The sequence below is a fragment of the Pantherophis guttatus genome, chromosome 2 (genome assembly GCF_059756535.1).
Source record: "Pantherophis guttatus breed Tessera chromosome 2, ASM5975653v1, whole genome shotgun sequence".
In the NCBI taxonomy this organism is placed as follows: domain Eukaryota; kingdom Metazoa; phylum Chordata; class Lepidosauria; order Squamata; family Colubridae; genus Pantherophis; species Pantherophis guttatus.
In genome coordinates this window covers 181,056,226-181,075,249 of record NC_142064.1, presented here as the reverse complement: position 1 = coordinate 181,075,249, position 19,024 = coordinate 181,056,226, and the positions used below count along the sequence as shown (strand labels likewise).

General features: G+C 36.5%; 1 protein-coding gene across 1 annotated transcript in view; it reads right to left on the bottom strand.

The window, feature by feature from the left end:
* The window catches only part of DOCK2 (dedicator of cytokinesis 2), a 306,359-nt gene that overhangs the window by 1,654 nt on the left and 285,681 nt on the right, over positions 1–19,024 (bottom strand). The window contains exons 47-51 of the mRNA XM_034406030.3: positions 16,352–16,489; positions 10,324–10,451; positions 8,801–8,972; positions 5,833–5,956; positions 3,228–3,370 (exon numbers count right to left, since the gene is read on the bottom strand). Coding sequence (XP_034261921.2) covers positions 3,228–3,370; positions 5,833–5,956; positions 8,801–8,972; positions 10,324–10,451; positions 16,352–16,489 — 705 coding nt within the window. The remainder of the gene's footprint in view (positions 1–3,227; positions 3,371–5,832; positions 5,957–8,800; positions 8,973–10,323; positions 10,452–16,351; positions 16,490–19,024) is intronic.

The window sequence follows — 19,024 nt, the reverse complement described above, 5'->3', positions numbered from 1 at the left end:
GCACGCGTAATCCCCCCATGCTCCCCGCGCTTTTGGCATGTGATGGCATGGTGGGCCTGGTAGGTCTGTTTTCCCCCCTCCCCAGGCTCCAAAGGCTTTCTAGGAGCCTGGGGAGGGCGAAAACAGCCTTCCCCACTCCCCCGGAGCCCTCTGGAGGCCGGAAACAGCCTGTTTGCCAACTTCCGGTGGGCCCAGAAGGCCCGAAAATCAGCTGACTAGCATGCGCATATGTGCTGAAGCTGAGCTAGAGCAACGCTCGCATGCCCGCCAATATGGCTCTGCGTGCCACCTGTGGCACGCGTGCCATAGGTTCGCCATCACAGGTATAAGGTCTCCTGTTTTGAGATGGGCATTAGACCAGAAGATCTCTGAGGTCCCTTCCAGCTCTATGATTCTATGTTCTACAGTATGTTCTATGTTCAGATAGAATTTGGAAAGCAATGAAGAAATTACAGACTTGGAAGGATACCTTTTAAAGCAGAGCAAGCATAGTTAACAGAAAAATCCACTGAAGTTTAGAGAAGAGGCTTTTCTTGGATAAAGCAAGAATACTTTGATAATTTTAGAGACCTGGTAAAGGTTGTCTCAGAGATGCCTCTGAAATCCTCTGATATCCCACCAGGAATAAAGAGCTAAGAGGCTCTTTTGGTTACCCTGCTAATTTCCTCAAGGTAGTTGAACAAATGTCAGAGTTAATCCCATTGGGTTTGGAGGCAATCAGCAGTTTCAATGGCTTCTTTTCTTGAAAGAACTACATTATTGTAAAAAGCCTGAATGAACTCAAATTATACGTGCCTAATTAGGTGACTGATGTATTTAAAGTTTAGTTCTTCCTGTTAGGGAAAGAGGTGATAAAGACACCTCTTTAAGAAATGAGATTTGTTCATCCTCTTCCTGCAAGCTACAGGTAGTTCTCAATTTATAACAATTCATTTAGTGACCGTTCAAAGTTACAACATCACTGAAAAAAAGTGACCTATGACTGTTTTTCACACTTATGACCGTTGTAGCATCCCTTGGTCCCACAGTCAAAATTCAGATGCTTGGCAACTGACTCATATTTATGATGGTTGGGGTCATAAAATGATCACTTTTTGCAATCTTCTCTCGTGTGATCACTTTTTGCAATCTTCTCTCAAGAAAAGTCAATGGGCAATCCAGATTCACTTAATAACCATATTACTAGCTTAGCAGCTGCAATGATTTGCTTAAGAACTGTGGCAAGAAAGATCGTAAAATGGGGCAAAACTTATTTTACAAATGTCTTGCTTTTATTAAAAACGTTAAAACTGTAAAACACAGCTAAAAAGAGATAATGGATGAATGGAGTTTAATAATAAAAGAGTCACATCACTAATGTCTGATTTCTGGCATCCCCAGGCTAGATGTACAATCAGGTCTGAAGGGACCTTCAGAAAATTAGGAGCGATGGTGCCAACTTAACCACAGGGAGAAGGATATTCCACAATGCAGGCGTGGCAGCCAAGAAGACTCACTGCCAAATATAGGTCCCTATATAATTGAACCCACAGCATGCCCTCTCGACTGGATTTGGAGACAGGAAGATGTAAGTAATGAATAGATACAGTTAAGTAATTTATTTCCTCTAATTAGTTATTAGGACTCTTACTTGGAATGCAGCATCTGGAGAGAGGAGCAGTAATATTTATTTCCCCAGCACAGCCAGAACAGAAGTGTTTCCCCAATGCAAAGTTAGATAACCTTCCTAAAAATATTTATTACTGCAACACTAACGGAAACTATATATAAAACAACATTTGCAAAATGCAAATTTAGAAGGAGGAACAAAGATGTGCTTTGGTTCACATGTCTGAGGGATAAATCAGAAAATGTAAATCTAACCAGAGAAGCAGATAGGATATGCATGCTATATATCACATGAAAAACTATTATTTGGCTCTGTGACAGGACTGTACTTGGCAAGTCTCAAAAATAATCTCAGGTTCTGGATTCTAGAATTAACAGAACAATCCTATTTATTCAGGACAACATTTTCACCTCAGCTTGGTCTAAAATTGTCTGTAAGTTGACAAGGGAGAACTGAGAAATAGCTTTTTGCCTTCCAGTTTCCTGCTGGGACTAATTTATTCCCTATATTATACAATGGAAAAAATTCAAAGAATCAAGCTAGCATATATTTTCATTAAATTAGGTGCAATTTATTTTTGAACGAACCCTTGAGGAATCCAAATGCAATGCTGATACACTGAAATTCTGTCTCTGTAGAACTAACATAAAATATTTTTTGTAGTTAATGTTCAATCTGTATGTTTTTAACAAATCGATATGCTGAGAGATATATTAGGTGTTAAGGTGTCCTGAATCATCTTTGGTTAAGTTAGTATGATGCCCATTAAATAAATGCCGCAACTGTGCCACTCAATCAGCTGACAGTGGTTGTTACCATATTATACCATTGATATCATAATTGCAACAATCTATTGGGAGTGCTTTAAAATGATAATGCAGTCATCATCTATGAAAACAAAGAACTGAAGCACAGTCTATTCAAATATAATGTGACACTTTATAGCTAGAAAACATCCCACATTTTGATCAGATGGCATGGACTAAGAAGCATATTTTGTACTAAAAATTTATGTAAATCCATTGCTATCTAATATAAAATAAAATAATTAAACAAACAAAAAATATATCTCCAAAGTCAGGGATTACAGATAGTCTTCAATTTACAATAGCTCATTTTGAGTTCAAAGTTCAAAGTTACTGAAAAAAGTGACTTATGACCATTTTTCACACTTGTGACCATTTCAGCATCCCCATGGTTATGTGATCAAATGCTCGGCAACTGACTCATGTTTATGACGGTTGCAGTGTCCTGGGGTCATGTGATCACTTTTTGTGAACTTCTGACAAGCAAAGTAAATGGGGAAACCCAGATTCACTTAACAATGATATTATTAACTTAACAACTGCAGTGTTCACTGTCACAAGAAAGGTCATAAAAGGGGACAACATTCATTTAACTGTCTTGCTTAGCAACATTTTGGGGTCAATTGTAGCCACAAGTCTAAGTCGTAAGTCTGTAGTCGTAAGTTGTAAGTTGACTTGTATTACAGTGTAGATTTTGAAAGATCATTTATCATTTTAAGTAGATGCAATACTGTAGGCCAACATGAAATGCGCAAGTTGCTTAAAAATGTTGTTTGAATGCTTAAAATTTGAACAGAAACACTGACACTTACTATTGTTTTGAAGAGCTGGTTCATTTTCTTCTTTTTTAGAGTTTTCTTTTCTGTTTCCAAGATGGGTGGAATGCTTGTCTGACTGATTCTCTGTGACACATTTGTTTCTTCCAGTGTTGGACAGCATATGGATAAAGTTAAAGCTTTAAAACAGTGTAGTATACATAGTCAAAATAAAGTTGCAAAATGGAATCCATATCAGTAAATCGCAAAAATTAGATAGATAGATAGATAGAAAGTAGATAGATAGATAGATAGACAAACAGATACTCTGTTTCCCCTAAAATAAGTCACCCCCTGATAATAAGTCCAATCGGGCTTTTGAGCGCATGTGCTAAAATAAGCCTTCCCTCCAAAAAAAAAGCCCTCCCCAAAAATATTTAAACGCAGAGCTGGAAATCAGGTAAGGCGGCATAATAATAATAATTATAATTATTATATAATTATTATTATTATTGCTCCATGTGCCCCAAAATAATAAGACCTCCCACAAAATAAGGCAAAGCGCTTATTTTGGGGTTCAAAAAAATATAAGACAGGGTCTTATTTTCGGGGAAACACAGTAGATAGATAGAGATATAGATATGATATAAATTTACATCATCAGTTTCTCTCTCTCCCTCTCTGGTAGTGTGTGTGTGTGTGTGTGTGTGTGTGTGTGTATGTGTGTGTGTGTATTAAAAATAAGACTAAAGATTAAATTTTCACAGAAATGTTTAACTCTGACTCGAATGTACTAATCTATGTCAATATTCACATGATAGTATATCCATCAAAGATATCCCTCACAGAAGATTGAGACAAGAAGAGAAATGTTCTCCTACTTTAGCATTGTCCCTGACATCTTTAAGTCAGTGACAAAAATAATAAAGTTAGAGCGATTCTGTGGGAATTTATAAGATACATTTCATCATTCTGCTATCCCCCAACTCCTTCAGCATTAGAAAGTGAGCATCCATTTCCACTGATGCAGCCATCATCTTTGCTATCTTTTTATGTTATGTAAAATAAGACTTCAGTGTTTCCATTTTTGTACCAGCATGTAGAAGCAATAGCAATAGCACTTAGACTTATATACCGCTTCACAGAGCTTTACAGCCCTCTCTAAGCCGTTTACAGAGTCAGCATATTGCCCCCAACAATCTGGGTCCTCATTTTACCCACCTCAGAAGGATGGAAGGCTGAGTCAACCTTGAGCCTGGTGAGATTCGATCTGCCAAACTCCTGCCAGCCAGTAATCAGCAGAAGTAGCCTGCAGTATTGCACTCTAACCACTGCACCACTGCAGCTCTATAGCAGTTCCTATGTCTGGCCTTGAAGAAAACAATTTTTCAATTAGGCTTCTTTCAAGCTACGTGCAGATATAGGAACTGTTTCCTATAGCCATGGTAGTGCAGTGGTTAGAATGCAGTACTTAAGGCTACTTCTGCTGACTGCCAGCTGCCAGCAGTTTGGCAGTTTGAAGCTTACCAGTTCAAGGATGACTCAATCTTCCATCCTTCTGAGGTCAGGAAAATGAGCTTGTTGGAGGCAATATGCTGACTCTGTAAACCGCTTAGAGAGGGCTATAAAGCACCGTGAAGTGATATATAAGTCTAAGTGCTATTGCTAAGTGCTATTTCAAACACACATTGAAAAATACAGATAGCTAATCAGTCAGTATTTTATGGAAGTATTTATTCCAAAAGAACTCTAGTCATCTAGAATTTGGAAACAGGAAAAAAATTAGACTTTCTCCCAGTCTATCAGACCATGTTCACAAATTCAGCAAGATGAACCATTTATTTGACATGAATGATGAAATCTTAGTAGGGAATTGCTGGGATCACTCATACAAATAATAAAAACAACAGCTGAATTGTGATGTGCAAGCATCTAGATGAATTTTGACATTTATCAGTTATGACAAATATACACTGCCTACTTTTCTGTTTTTTTCAACACTATATTAAATAGTCACCTTTATCACAAGCACATTACATTTTATTTCATCTGTTTTAAATGCTTATGTTATGGAACAAAAATACTTGCATGAATAAAGTGGCATATCTTTGTACAGGTCCTCGACTTACAACCAAAATTTCTGTTGCTAAGTGAGACATTTGTTAAGTGAGTTTTGCCCCATTTTACAACCTTTCTTGCCATAACTCACTTTTTTCCATGCTGTTGTAACTTCGAATGGTCACTAAATGAACTGTTGTAAGTCGAGGACTATCTATATGTTGTTATCTATATATAACAATCTATAAAATTAACTATATATAGTGTTAACATGAGTTTATGTACATGAAACAGAAAGAACTTTTCCCAAGATACATACTGATGTTCTCCCACCTCCCGAAACCTCCCCCCACCCCTATATTCAAGGACAAGAAGGATTTTAAAATATTTGAATACTAGGCAATGTAGGTTTTGCCTTCATGAAAATATATAGTCTAGATTCAAAAGATGCTGAAACTGCTCATGTATTATTTAATTTCTGGCAAAACTATATAACATAACAGCATTGTTGTTATTTTTAAATGAACAAGAGTGAATTTTATCGTTTTTAAAAAATTAATGATAGCGTAAAACTGCAGAGTTTTCACTTTCTTAATTAACTTACCTGGTATGGTTGGCATAGAACGGCTGGCAAAACTCATTTGCTTGAGAAGAACAGATGTTTTCTGAGGGACGTCCAGATGTTCAGAAAGGTTGGTATCACTCATAAATTCATATTTTCTTGACAGCTGCACAGTCATAACAACAACAGCAACAACAACAAAAAGCCAAAGTGTAAACTCAAGAAAGTAAATTGTTTGGTTTTAATTGGTTACTTTTTAATATATAAGATAAAATAGTTGCAATCTGATTGTGCCCCGTAGTAATATTTTTTTCTAATTGTATGAAGAGACTGTTACTGAATTGGACGTTATCAAAAAGAAACTGTTCCTGGATAACGCAGGAAAGTCAGTAATGTATTACGTAAACATAAGTCACTGTCAGTTATTGACCTAAGGATGCCATTTTGACCTAAGGATGCCATTTTGGCTTAAATTCAAATGGAATTATTCTGTTAAAAGTGAATAGAATTTGAATTGCGCCCTAAGAACATAATCAGTTTGGAGCTTCCGCTCATCTTTTTTTAATGCTAATAAAACTTGCTCAAAGGTACAGAGGAAAAAAAGGAAAGAAAATATAATCTATACTAGATAGAGATAATTTGGAGTTGTCTAGTTGCTTTGGACTAATTATCATACTAGCTGCCACTCGCTGCATATGCTAGAGATCATGAAAACTGAAGTCCAAAATATCTTCATAGCGGTAGTACCAGGATGCCTATGCCCCTCCCTCTTCTCTCTCTCTCCACACAAATTAACTCTAGCATTTTAAATACTTCATTAGATCAGGGTCTACTTTATTTCTTCATTACACTTGGCTAGGTGTAAAAACTATTAAATGATTTTTTTAAAAATAGACATGGATAAGATCACGGTATGAAAACATTTCAATGAATTCAATCTTGCTGCTTGAATATACAAAATATTATGAGATATGGATCATATTAAAAACAGGCAGTTTACAGGTAATCAAAGAAATATACTTTTTCTAACATTATTAGGCAGCAAATAAATCTAACAAATAATAATATTAGGAAAGTATATTACTCTCTCTCTCTCTCACACACACACACACACACAGAGGGAAGAAGGGAGGGAGGGAAAGAGAGAGAGAGTGTGGGAGAAAGAGGGAGGGAGAGGGAATGAGAGAATTTCAGAAGTATTTGTTATGGATTGCCCTATGTACATTGAGCCAGACTGTGGTAGGTACTGTAACCAGGTTTATGGTTTTTTTTAAAAAAATAGTACAGATTCTAAAATGAAATATAACAGTCATTCTATATATCCTTCCATTGTGACAATAAGTGAAAAGTGTGGAGGGCGGTTCATTTCATTTCATTTCATTTATTGGATTTGTATACCGCCCTACTCCCGAAGGACTCAGGGCGGTGAACAGCCACAGGATAAAACACATAAATACAAAATTTAAAAACAGAATAAAACTGAATTAAACAATTTGGCCAAGACAATTTAAAACACCCAATAATTTTAAAAACAAATTAAAATTTACATTTTAAAGGGAAAGATTTAGGCCAGGCCGGCTTGATGGAATAAAAAAGTCTTGAGAGCGCGATGGAAGGTGCGCAGACCTGGGATCCTCCGTATCTCCGGGGGGAGCTCATTCCAGATAGTAGGTGCCCCTACAGAGAAGGCTCTCCCCCTGGGGGCCGCCAGTCGACATTGTTTGGCCTACGGCACCTGGAGGAGCCCCTCTCTATGAGAGCGTACTGGCCTGTGGGAGGCTATTGGTGGTAGCAGGCTGTCCCGTAAATAACCAGGTCCTAAGCCATGGAGCGCTCTAAAGGTGATAACCAAAACCTTGAAGTGCACCCGGAAGACCACCGGGAGCCAGTGCAGCTCGCGCAGCTCGCGCAGGAGAAGTGTTACATGGGAACGCCACGTTGTTCCCATAACCACCTGCACTATAACCTGGTTATGGAAGATTTATGCATAAATATACTTGATATGTTTTTTATATCAGAGAGTTTATTTTTCTATTTTTTTTTTCAATTCTAAATTTCCTAATTTAATGAAGAAGTGGCATAGTTTAATTCTTTTCAAAATCTTCAGGACAGCACATACTGATTATTAACAATTTATGCCACCATAATTTCAAAAAAAAAAAAAAAACCACCCTAAATTCTAATCCTAGAATTTAAAATAACATAAAATTTTGAATGCTTTTTTTTATATTTTGGGCAACCATAAAAGAGACTCAATTTACTCCTGGGCTTAAAAAAAATAGATAGGGTAATGGTTTCTGATAAACAGCTGATGTCCAGATATAATGCATATTTTGGTATAATTCTTCTAAAGGTTCTGTGATCTAACCTGATCTTCATGTAGTTCTACTTTTTGGCAGCAAAGAAAATTGGATGAAACTTCTTTACTGAACTGATGTGGGTTGGTTTTTTTTTCCTTCCTTTAAGACATTGCATTTTTAATACTCAGAAGCCATTTTCCCCCTAGGTTTGTCATAAAATTTTGCAGTGCAAGTTACATAAATTCAGACTGATGATATATTAGTGTAATCAAAGTGCTCAGATGATAAATGGCACAAAAAAGTGTGGTATCTCTTTGCTCTGTTTATGGCATAGTTTGCAAAGTTGTGGTATCGTAACAAGATATTTTGTTTCTTTAACAAAGTGAGCATTTATTTATCTTGAAGGAACCTCAGCTGGAACTGGAGGCCATAGATGTACAGCCAGATGCTCCCCTCCAGATTGCTTAAGCAATCTCCCACCCAGCATCTGCCCTTGTATCAAGCAGCAGATTAACCCAGAGAATGTTAACTACAGTTAAAACAGAGTGATGCAGCTTCACAACATGTTAGATTGTCACCTACAAATTGGCAGTTGTATCTTGAAAGAATACAAGATTTTATTATTATTATTATTTTTGAAGGCCACAGATTGGTTAAAATGTGCCTAATATGAAAGATACTAAACTTTACCCTGTAAAACAATAACTTACACATTTCATATCAGGAAGGTCAGAAGATTTTTTGTCTGGAAGTATGACGCTGCTTCTCTTTTCTCTCTTCCGGCCTTTCCTCATTTTCACTTCAGGCTGGCTGCTTATGAGACGCCCATTTTCTTCTGACACAGATTCTGTTGCCTTGGGTGACGTGACTTCAAGTTCGAAGCTGCCGATGTAAATGGAAACAAATTAATTAACTTAATTAATCTGCCCACAGCACTGCTGTTCCTTTGCAGAGGTTCTTTGCAATATGGCAAATCCAATGACATAAGGCAGTTCCAGAGGGAAAGCAGGAATTGGAAGTCCTAGCAGTTGAAAACTACTTAGGGAAAACATTACAGCTACCAAGCCTTCTCTTTCTAGTACTGGCATTCATTCCTCAGTCAGGAAAGAGATGAAAACAGGAACTGACAACCAAAGGAGGTAAGTGACCTAAGAGTTCATTTGAGGACATGTTTATAATAGGCTTGGAATGGAATAAATAAGAAAAGATAGGAAAATTAATATTGATTAATTGATTGATTGATTCAAAAGTTGTCTGCCGCCCATCTTGCCAAATGTGATGCTAGGTAACTTACAGACATTGACTACAATGTACTATAAAACAGAGGTTCTCAAGCCCTGGGCCTCAGACTGGCACTAGGCTACAGCCAGCCAGGATCTGGGCCACGCAAGTGCATGTGCGGGATCCAGACAGAGTACAAAACCATGAGGTGCTATTCAGCAGGTTCTGACAGGTTCTGGAGAACCAGTAGCGGAAATTTTGAGTAGCACCCAAAAGGTCAGGGGGCTGCTGCTATAAAACATTAAAACAATAAATAAGGATCTTGAATTTAAAATTCAATTAAAATAAAACCAAACAGGATAAAAAAAGAGGGAACCAAGTGCAAAGAGGGAGGAGGTGGGGTTTTATCTACTCCATTAGCCACCCCCAAAATATCACAAGACCCCAGGCTACTTGGCACAGTCATGTCTTCAAGGCTTTCAGAAGGCCAAAAGACAGCCTCCCCCACCTTCAAAAAAAAAAAAAATAGAAAGCATTTTTAAAATCTAGACATTTTACATTTTATTTATTCAGTGATTATTGGTTAGGGAGAAGTTCCAGAGATATTCAATCAGAGGGATTTTCCTGGACGATGCTATAAAATTTAGTGAACGACTAAAAGTTATACATCAGGCTAAACTATGCAGAAAGGTAATCCAAGAAGGTGACATCAATATTTGGGAAGTCTTTCAGAATCATCCCAAATATTATTTATATAAACATGTGCATGAGTGCTGGAGTGATGGTGAATAAATCCTCAATGCAGTTTCAAGCTTTAGTGCTGTCGGCGCACCACTGCTAATTTTAAAAGCAGCATTCGCTTTTGTAATAGTTTTTATTGTAGACCAAATAAGATTAGATGTTTAGTATCTCTGTTCAGTCCATGGTGTGTTTTCTTAATGTAATATGTTCTGTTCCCTCCTGGTCTGTATCTTGTAGAAAACTCATGCCAGGAAACTGGCTCATAACTAACCTTTCTGCAGCAATCTTGTTTGGTGTACCGCAGTCAGAATTCATGGAGGACATTGAAATAATGGACATCTGACGATACGATCTCAGCATAGATTTCGGTCGGCCTAACCGCCTGTCATCAAAATCCGGCTTAGAGAGAAAAAAAAGCAACATGAAAAAGTTTGAGTACAGCAAAACTGATTATTGCTTTTCACTGGCTGGCTGGGGGTCGGGGAGAAATGCAATAGCATTGGGCTATTTTCTACAGCTTTCTTTGCAGGAATAAATACATTGACTTTTATTTTGCTTTTCTTTGACCTTAGTTTTGACCTCTATAACGTGTGGCCAAAATCTGCCATCCAATTTCCAGGAAGATTTTTTTTTTCTCCTATAAAAACCAAAATAAAACAAAACCCTTTTTTTTTGTTTCATTCAAGTATGTTTTAAATTTTCTTCTTCTGTTTCCATTTTTCTCTATTATTGTCAAATTGTTTGTCATTTGACTCAAATTGAAAGAGAGTCCTCTCCAAGTATTATTCTCACAGTTTTTTTAGATTTTTTTTTTAGATGAAAGAAATGGCATTAAAACTTCAGCAACTGTACCATGTCTTTTTTTTTTTGCAAAGTATTTTTTTTTATTTTTTTCCTACTTAAAACATAAAATATATCTCTTTCAAGAACGAAGTCTCAATCCAATCATAGATAGGTACAATCGCTTAAATTTTAAAAAGCTCCATTCACAATTTTCCATTACATATTTTAAAATTAAAAATCAAAACATAAACAATTTTTTTTAACATAAATTCTAGTATCTTGATCAGAGCCATTCTATTATATCACCACCAATTTAATTTCCACATAGAAGCTTAATTCATTATTATGCCCATTTATAAATTCAATTATATCTGGTTCTTTCCCAAGCTCCCTTCATTACACCTTTTAACATCAATATCAAAGCATTATTATTATTTTTTTTAAAAAAAATATTCTAACCTCTTGGTCTGATTATTTACCTTACAATTTTATCACCACACATCTTAGTTTCAAATTGACTACAGCTCTATTTTTTATTTCAATTTATAAATCAAAGTTCTATCCATATTTCTTAATCTCTAGACATCTTCATCAAATCTTTAAATCTTAAACTTTATCAATTTACCTTTAATTTTACATATTTCATATTACACAGATTTATCTCAAAATCCATATCCTCCTCCATATCTCCTCCTGTTGTTTGGCTGATTTCCAGCTTATTGTGTTTTGGCTGATTTCCAGCATAATCTCCTCCAAACCTCCCACTGTTATTTGGCTGATTTCCAGCATGTTTTATTTTGGCTGATTTCCAGCATATTCTCCTCCAAATCTCCATATCTTGTTTGGCTGGTATTACCAGCATGCTTTCCTCCACGCCTACATCTATTATTTTAGCTGTTTAATTTTACTAATTCACAGCATATTACATAAATTGTTTTTTCAACACATTCTCCCACAATTTTTAACTCAACATATATTTTAACAAATATCTTCTCACATATTTTCTCCTGAATTATAAATTCCTTTAAAATAATCTCTCTTCATATTTATTTTAAAACTCAAAAATTCATTTAAGTATTCAAAATATTTTAAAAAATCATATTCTCATTCAATCATTTATAATCTTATTTCATGACCATATTAGTATATGTATATTTATATAATCAAATTTAAAAGGAATGGAAGTAAAAAGTAAGAAAGGAAACAGAAAGGGAGAAAAGAGAGAGAGTAAAAGTAGAGAGGAAGAAAAAAAGAATAGCAAAAGAAAGAAAAGAACAAAAAAAGAACAAAGAAAAAAAGGAAGAAGAAAAACACCTCATATCAGTATTCAAACTTCAAATATGCATTAAGCATTACATTTCCATTTTAATCAAACTATGTTATTTTTCTTATCATGCAGCCTATTATATTTCATTTCATCTTTTTCCAATCTGTCCAAAACTGAAAGGAATGGCATTAAAACTTCAGCAATTGTACCATGTCTTATCTACAACATATATATTTTATTTAGTTAGTTATTAAACTTCTAGGCTATCCATCTTGCCAAAACAAGTAGGTCGCTTACATTCATTCAATAAAAATACCATATAAAACATTAAAACAATAAATAAAGACCACAAATTTAAAATTCAGTTAAAATTCAATTGACTGAGATGGAGTGAAAGGGAGTAAAGTGTGCATAAGGAAGTGGTGGGGTCTGTCTAATCTATTAAACAGGATGCCATTTACCCATTGGGGCCCCAGGCCAGTTGGAAAGTCAAATGGGTAAGTACAGATGTCACCTCATGGGTCTTGATGTTCTAGAGAGCAGGCGCCATGGCAAAAAAGGCTCTTCACCTAATGGCTAAAATTCCTTGACCAATAGGGTCCACAGCATGCCTGTTCTGATGGCATAGGGGATGAGTTAATCCCACTGGGGGAGGGGAGACTGTTTCTCAGGTAACATGGACCCTTGCCATGAAGGGCTTTAAAGATGATAATCTTTAAATTGGACCCAGAAGCAAACTGGCAATCAGTGCGACAGAACAATGATGTAACAAAGGCCATCTCAGGGGCCTTAAGAGCTGACACGTGGCTGCATTCTTACCAGCTAAAGCTTCCTCTTACTCTTCAAGGATATTCCCATGTAGAGCACATTGTAATAGTCCAACCATGAGGTGACCAGGGCTTGAGTATGTCAGTGCAATGACTTCTGCTCCAGGAAAATGTACAACTCATGCACAACCACTAAGTTCCCCAAAGGCTCTTATAGCCACAACTTCCTAAGTATTCCAAAGTACTTTATTGTGTACACTTCTTTATTTATTATTTTCTTATTTTAATTTGTTATGGTTGGTTGCCCAGTCAGCCAAATATTTAGACTGGATTTGACAATTTTGTCCACCTATCCTGTCCTTCCCAAGTAATAAGCAGATGTTTCTGTATGATGGTGTAAAGGGAATCATTGATATAAGTTGTTCCCCCCCCCGTTTTGGAAAATTGGAAGGAGTGTGTGTGTTTGTGTGTGCATGCATGTGCGCACATGTGCATTTGTGTGTGATAAGAATAGTTTTAAAAAAATCTGAGACACAGCAGTGCAAGTTAAGCATACATGTGTTCACAGAACATAACAGAAATCATTTGCTGAACAACATGGGAACCAAGCTAATTCTGTATTATTAAAATAATCTAAGACATCCCTAAACTGTTGTTTCATAATGAAATGCTCTAAATTAATCCTGTTATTTCTGAACAGTGAATTAGGCAAATAGAAGTTTATATAACAAACTTGTACTGTAAATAATTTAATGTTTGCTGAGACATTTTTCCATCGTTCTAATCATTAGATTAGATCATTAGGTTGAAAAAATGTGGCTAGCACAACTTGTGCCGGATGTTGATATAAAATTAAGTTTCCAGAGTTACTCAGTATTTTTCTTTTTCAACATGCTACATATATAATATAATGGTTCTCATTTTTTTTTTAAAAAAAGAAGGAAGCCATCACTGAATTACAATTTGAGCATAGATCGACCATTTTATTTCCAGAAGTTCTGCTTTCTTACATGTTAATGGACATAAGCCTAATGCCTCTCTTCAATGTCTTTCTCTCTCAATGTCCCTCCCCCTCCCCCCCTCTGTATGTTGGAAAATCTGCCACTTCCTTATTTTAAAACCTAAAAATTTAGGCTTAAAATATTGCAGGGTTATTACAAAGTGCATATGAAAATTGGCCTATAATCTCCTACTTCAGACTCTATTCTCACTTCGACTCATTGCACTCAGTCCTGGCAAGAAATGCAGAAAAGTCATTTAGAGTTTCCAACATTATTTTTAAATACATTGTAGATTTTATTTGCAGTGGGAATTGCTTCTGAATCTTTGAATCCCAAATACAGGATGAAGACAAAATCAATACAGCTGCCTTTCACAGGGAAGGGCATACACCAGAGACTCCAAGAAAAATGATAAAACCAGAGGAATTTGACTGGTCATATTAAGTGGTTTTCATATGCACCGGCTGATGCATTAAATACTGTCATCCCCTGAGCTTATTAATTTATGAGAAACTTCTTCCAGAGTGAGATCATTTATTTTTTCCTATCTGTCTAAAAGTGATGATTTTTCATTCGTATACTATGATAACAGATAGAAAATTTTAGTCCAAGATAGAGTCTAAGAAGTACTTAAATTGAAATGACTTCTATATATTTCAAAAAGACACAGTAGCCATGTATTCTTCATGTTACAATACTGAAATCTTTCTGCTGGTCTCTATCTGCTTGGCCTTTAATCAAACTGTAACACACTATCAGACTCTGGATATGTTCCCATAGTTTATGGCTGACCAGATTAAATTAATTTTCCAGTATGATATATTCATCCCCTTATGATTCATTTATACCACGTTTTAGGGGTGTGTAAAGTGCTAGATAGCATCTGATACTATCAAAAAGAGCCTCTATAATGTAACTGACCATAGTCACATTAAAATCATACAGAAGGGCTGAAATAAGTCTAAATTGTTAACAGCCATGAAATTTTGTGCAAGAATTCAAAATTCTTGTAAAGATCTACTTCTGAATTTGAATTTTTTATGTAATTTCCTGTTCCCATACAAAAATTTGATATATGAGATTGCAAATGCCTCACAAGATTTAACAACATGGCAAGATTTTAGGTAGACTAGGAGGCATTTGGCCACTCTATGATGCCTTGGACCTAACACAATTGCCAACCTCCAATTTAAGACATCTCTATTCCAGTTCATAGTCAAAGATGACATATATGCATTTCAACTGAACTGAAAAGGAAATAGTCTGTTCAGCATAGACAACCCAATTACGTGCTTAGTAAATTATTTGTTTTTCATAACAAATAAGAACCTAAGCTACAGAACTGAGAGAAAGCTAATTTAATACAATGTGTACACATAATGGTCTATAATTTGCATTTGTTAGAAGTTAGGTCTATGTTTTCCCTCACAAAGGAGGTTTAAGGTTCACTAACTAGGAACATTTCTTCAATCTTCATATCCTGAAGCCTGTAAGCCTTCCTATACCACCTTTCTTCCTATTTTGGGTGAGGTCAAACACTTCACCTGATTACTTAGTTATTTACCTAGATGTGCTCCAAGAACTGTGACAATCACAGGGTTGCTAATTCTACTCTGCAGATTTTGCATACTGCTATTTTAAGATCAACTCATATTTATATTTTATTATAGTAAATTATATGTTGTTTCAGAAATAGATTCACCAAACAGTTGGAATTCTTCAGGGGAAAAAAAAGAGTGGAGTATTCCTGGTTATTCATTCTTATTCAAAACTGTTAGCCATTAAAATTAGGCTAATGGTTTAAGAGAATGAGTTTATAAGGTTTGTTTCTGCCCTCCTAATAAAATGGGGAACATTTCAACAGTTATGGAAGTTTCTTAGCAATATATGAGACAAAGTTTATTGCAGGGGTGTCAAACTGGATTTCTTTGAGGGCAGATCAGTGGGGGGGCAGAAGTGGGGGGGGGAGATGGGACGGATACTTCCTGCCAGTCTGGAAATATCAAGGGACCAACCTGCAATGCCTCTGCCAGCCAAAACAGTCTGCGGAGGCCCCACAAGGCCCCCACATGGTCCATTTTCAGCTTCCTGCAGCACTCTGATGGCCAAAAAGGGGGCTCCATGCATACTGTTTTTAGGCTGGCAGAGTGCTGCAGAAGGCCGTGGAGGCCAAAAATGGACTGTGGGGGGCCTCATGCGGCCTCCGCAGTCTGTTTTGGCTGGCAGAGGCATTGCAGGTTGGTCCCTTGATATTTCCAGACTGGCTCCACATGCCAGATTTAAGCACCCCGTGGGCTAGCCCACAGGTCTTGAGTTTGACACCCCTGGTCTATTGTTTGAAACAAGAAATAAAGTGATATTTAAATCACAAATAAACAGTTGTATGCTATTACATCACAGGGCAAATTTCATGATTTTTTTTTCTCTTGTTAAGATAAAATATAATTTAAAAAATTATAAAATTAAAAGAACAAATCTTACCAATTCTCTGATTCCATATTGTTTTTCTACTTTAACCTTTAAGTGCCTGAAACATTCCTCCATACGTTCATGGAAAGGACGAAGGCTATCGGATACTCTTCTTTCATGAATCTTAATTCCAGCTCCAAGAAATGGAACCTAAAAAACAATAAGAAAAATTTCAGTCATGCTATTTCATATTCTCCATGTCTCCAGAACATGTTGAACTGACTGCAGTTACAAAATGTGATTTGTAATATATTTGCCAGCTGACATTTTCTTCTTTCCTTTCAAAGAGGTAGCAATATATCTTACTATGAATTTCAAGAAAATAATTACAGAATGGTAAAGTACAACCTTCCTGGAAAAATATAATTGCACTTTTTTTGTTTCCTGTGCATAATGATATGCAATAAAGGTATAAATGGATGGATAATTTATGATACTTCATATATTCTTAAGATGAAGAGTGTCAGAAAATACATCATTTTTTCAGGATCTACACCTGAACAGATTAGTAAGATTGGTGAAATGTACTATAATTTACTCAACCATGGGTACATAGTGGACATTTTCACTGTGTTGCAAAGATGACATTGTAAGTATTTTGCTAAGTGATCAAATCATTAGTAAGTTTAAATGTAAAGCCAATTCAGCTGAAATTTCAACCACAGTAGCATGGTTGTTTCCTCATTGTGATGTGTGTATCAGAGGTGGGTTTCAGCAGATTCTGACCAATTCTCGAGAACTGGTAGCGGAAATTTTGAGTAATTCGGAGAACTGGTAGTAAAAATTCTGACTGGCCCCCTGCCCATCTATTCTCTGCCTCCCAAGTTTATTTATTTATTTATTAGTTCAATTTATATGCCGCCCTCCTCCAAAAACTCAGGGCGGCTTACAATGCACTTATAGCAATAGTCTTCATTCTTTTGTATATACCTGCTTATTAGGGCTTTTGCCCCCCCCCCATAAGCGGTGTTTCTACAAAGTCAGCTTATTGCCCCCACAATCCGGGTCCTCAATTTACCTACCTCGGAAGGATGGAAGGCTGAGTCAAACTTGAGCCTGGTGAGATTTGAACTCGCACTAATTGCAGGCAGCTGGCAGCTAAGTGCTACATAACAGCACTTAGTCCGCTGCACCACCAAGGCTCTAGCTGATCGGGAGAAATGGAGATTTTTTAATAACCTTTCCCCGGATTGGGGAGGGAATGGAGATTTTACAGTATCCTTCCCCTGGAGTGGGGTGGGAATGGAAATTTTACAGTATCCTTCCCGCCATACCCACCAAGCCAAGCCACACCCACCAAGCCATGCCACATCCACCTAGCCACACCCACAAAACCAGTAGTAAAATTTTTTGAAACCCACCACTGGTGTGTATGTGTGGTGTCTTCCTGGGAAGGATCAGCAAAGAACACTAGGAATGTATGCCAAGAATACAGTATCTACTTCCAGAAAGGTCATTCAAGGCCTGAAGATCATCCCAGGTATGCTACCAAGCACCTATAGTGAGTAGCAGCAGTATAGGAAGATGTTGGAGACAGATGATCTCTTTAGTGACTATGGTGTGGAAGAAGATTAATGGTATCTTTCCTGTATTTTACCAAATCCTCACATTAATTATAATAAGTGATTGGTAATATAGTGATAGATAATGGTCCTCATGTCAGATACCATTCAGTTTGTCACAGATAAAAATCTGAGAATCTTCCAAAATAATAATATTTTTTATGATATGGCTAGATTAGAGCTGGACAGACTGACTTCAGATTGAAGGACAAAACAACACTCTTCCCTTATTTATTCAGTGTCTTATATGTTGAATTGAGAGAGGCTGGACTGCAAGAAGATAAATAGGCTTTTAAAGTTGGAGGAAGAAACATCAATAATCTACACCATGCTGATGATACTAACTCTGATAGTTGAAAATGCAAATGATCTGCAATCTCTCGTAATGTAAGTCAAGGAGTAATGAGAAGAAATGGGATTAAGATTCAATATAAATAAGACTAAATAAATAATAGCAGGTACAGCAAACAACCTTAGAATATATAATGTAAATTCAAGCGGGGAATAATTTCTGCCTTTTGGAATCAGCTAACAACAATACATAAAGGAAACAGCAGTCATGAAATATGCTGCTATATTCTCAGTTGACAGAATAGCAGTGAAAGAGTTGGAAAAGTATTCAGATGCCATGATGGATCTATGCCGACAAACATTTGAACTGTGCAGGCAATGGTTTTCCCTGTGGCACTCTAGGGAAGTAAAAATTGTGCTTTGAACAAACAAGCTAGAAAGAGCATTAGCACTTTTGAACTCTGGTGTAGAGATGACTCTTGAGAATACTATAGGTAACTAAGAAAACAAAGAAATTATACAATGAATCAATCCAGAGTTGTCATGTGAGGTACAAAATAACCAGGCACAAAATAACCAGATTTTTCACATTTTGGACATAGTATGTAATGACCAGTTCTCTTGAGAAATCCATGTGCTGGAAGAAGGAGGAAGGAGTTGGGAGGAAGGAGTAGATTTCCATCATCTAGGACGTGATTAGAGCAGAGATGGATGCACCTTTGGAAGACTTGAAGAGTCAGATTGGAGACAAGTTTATCTGTGTTACTGTTAAGAGTCAACACCAACTTGATGGAGCATATTGGTAATCATTCAATCAGCAATCAGGATGATA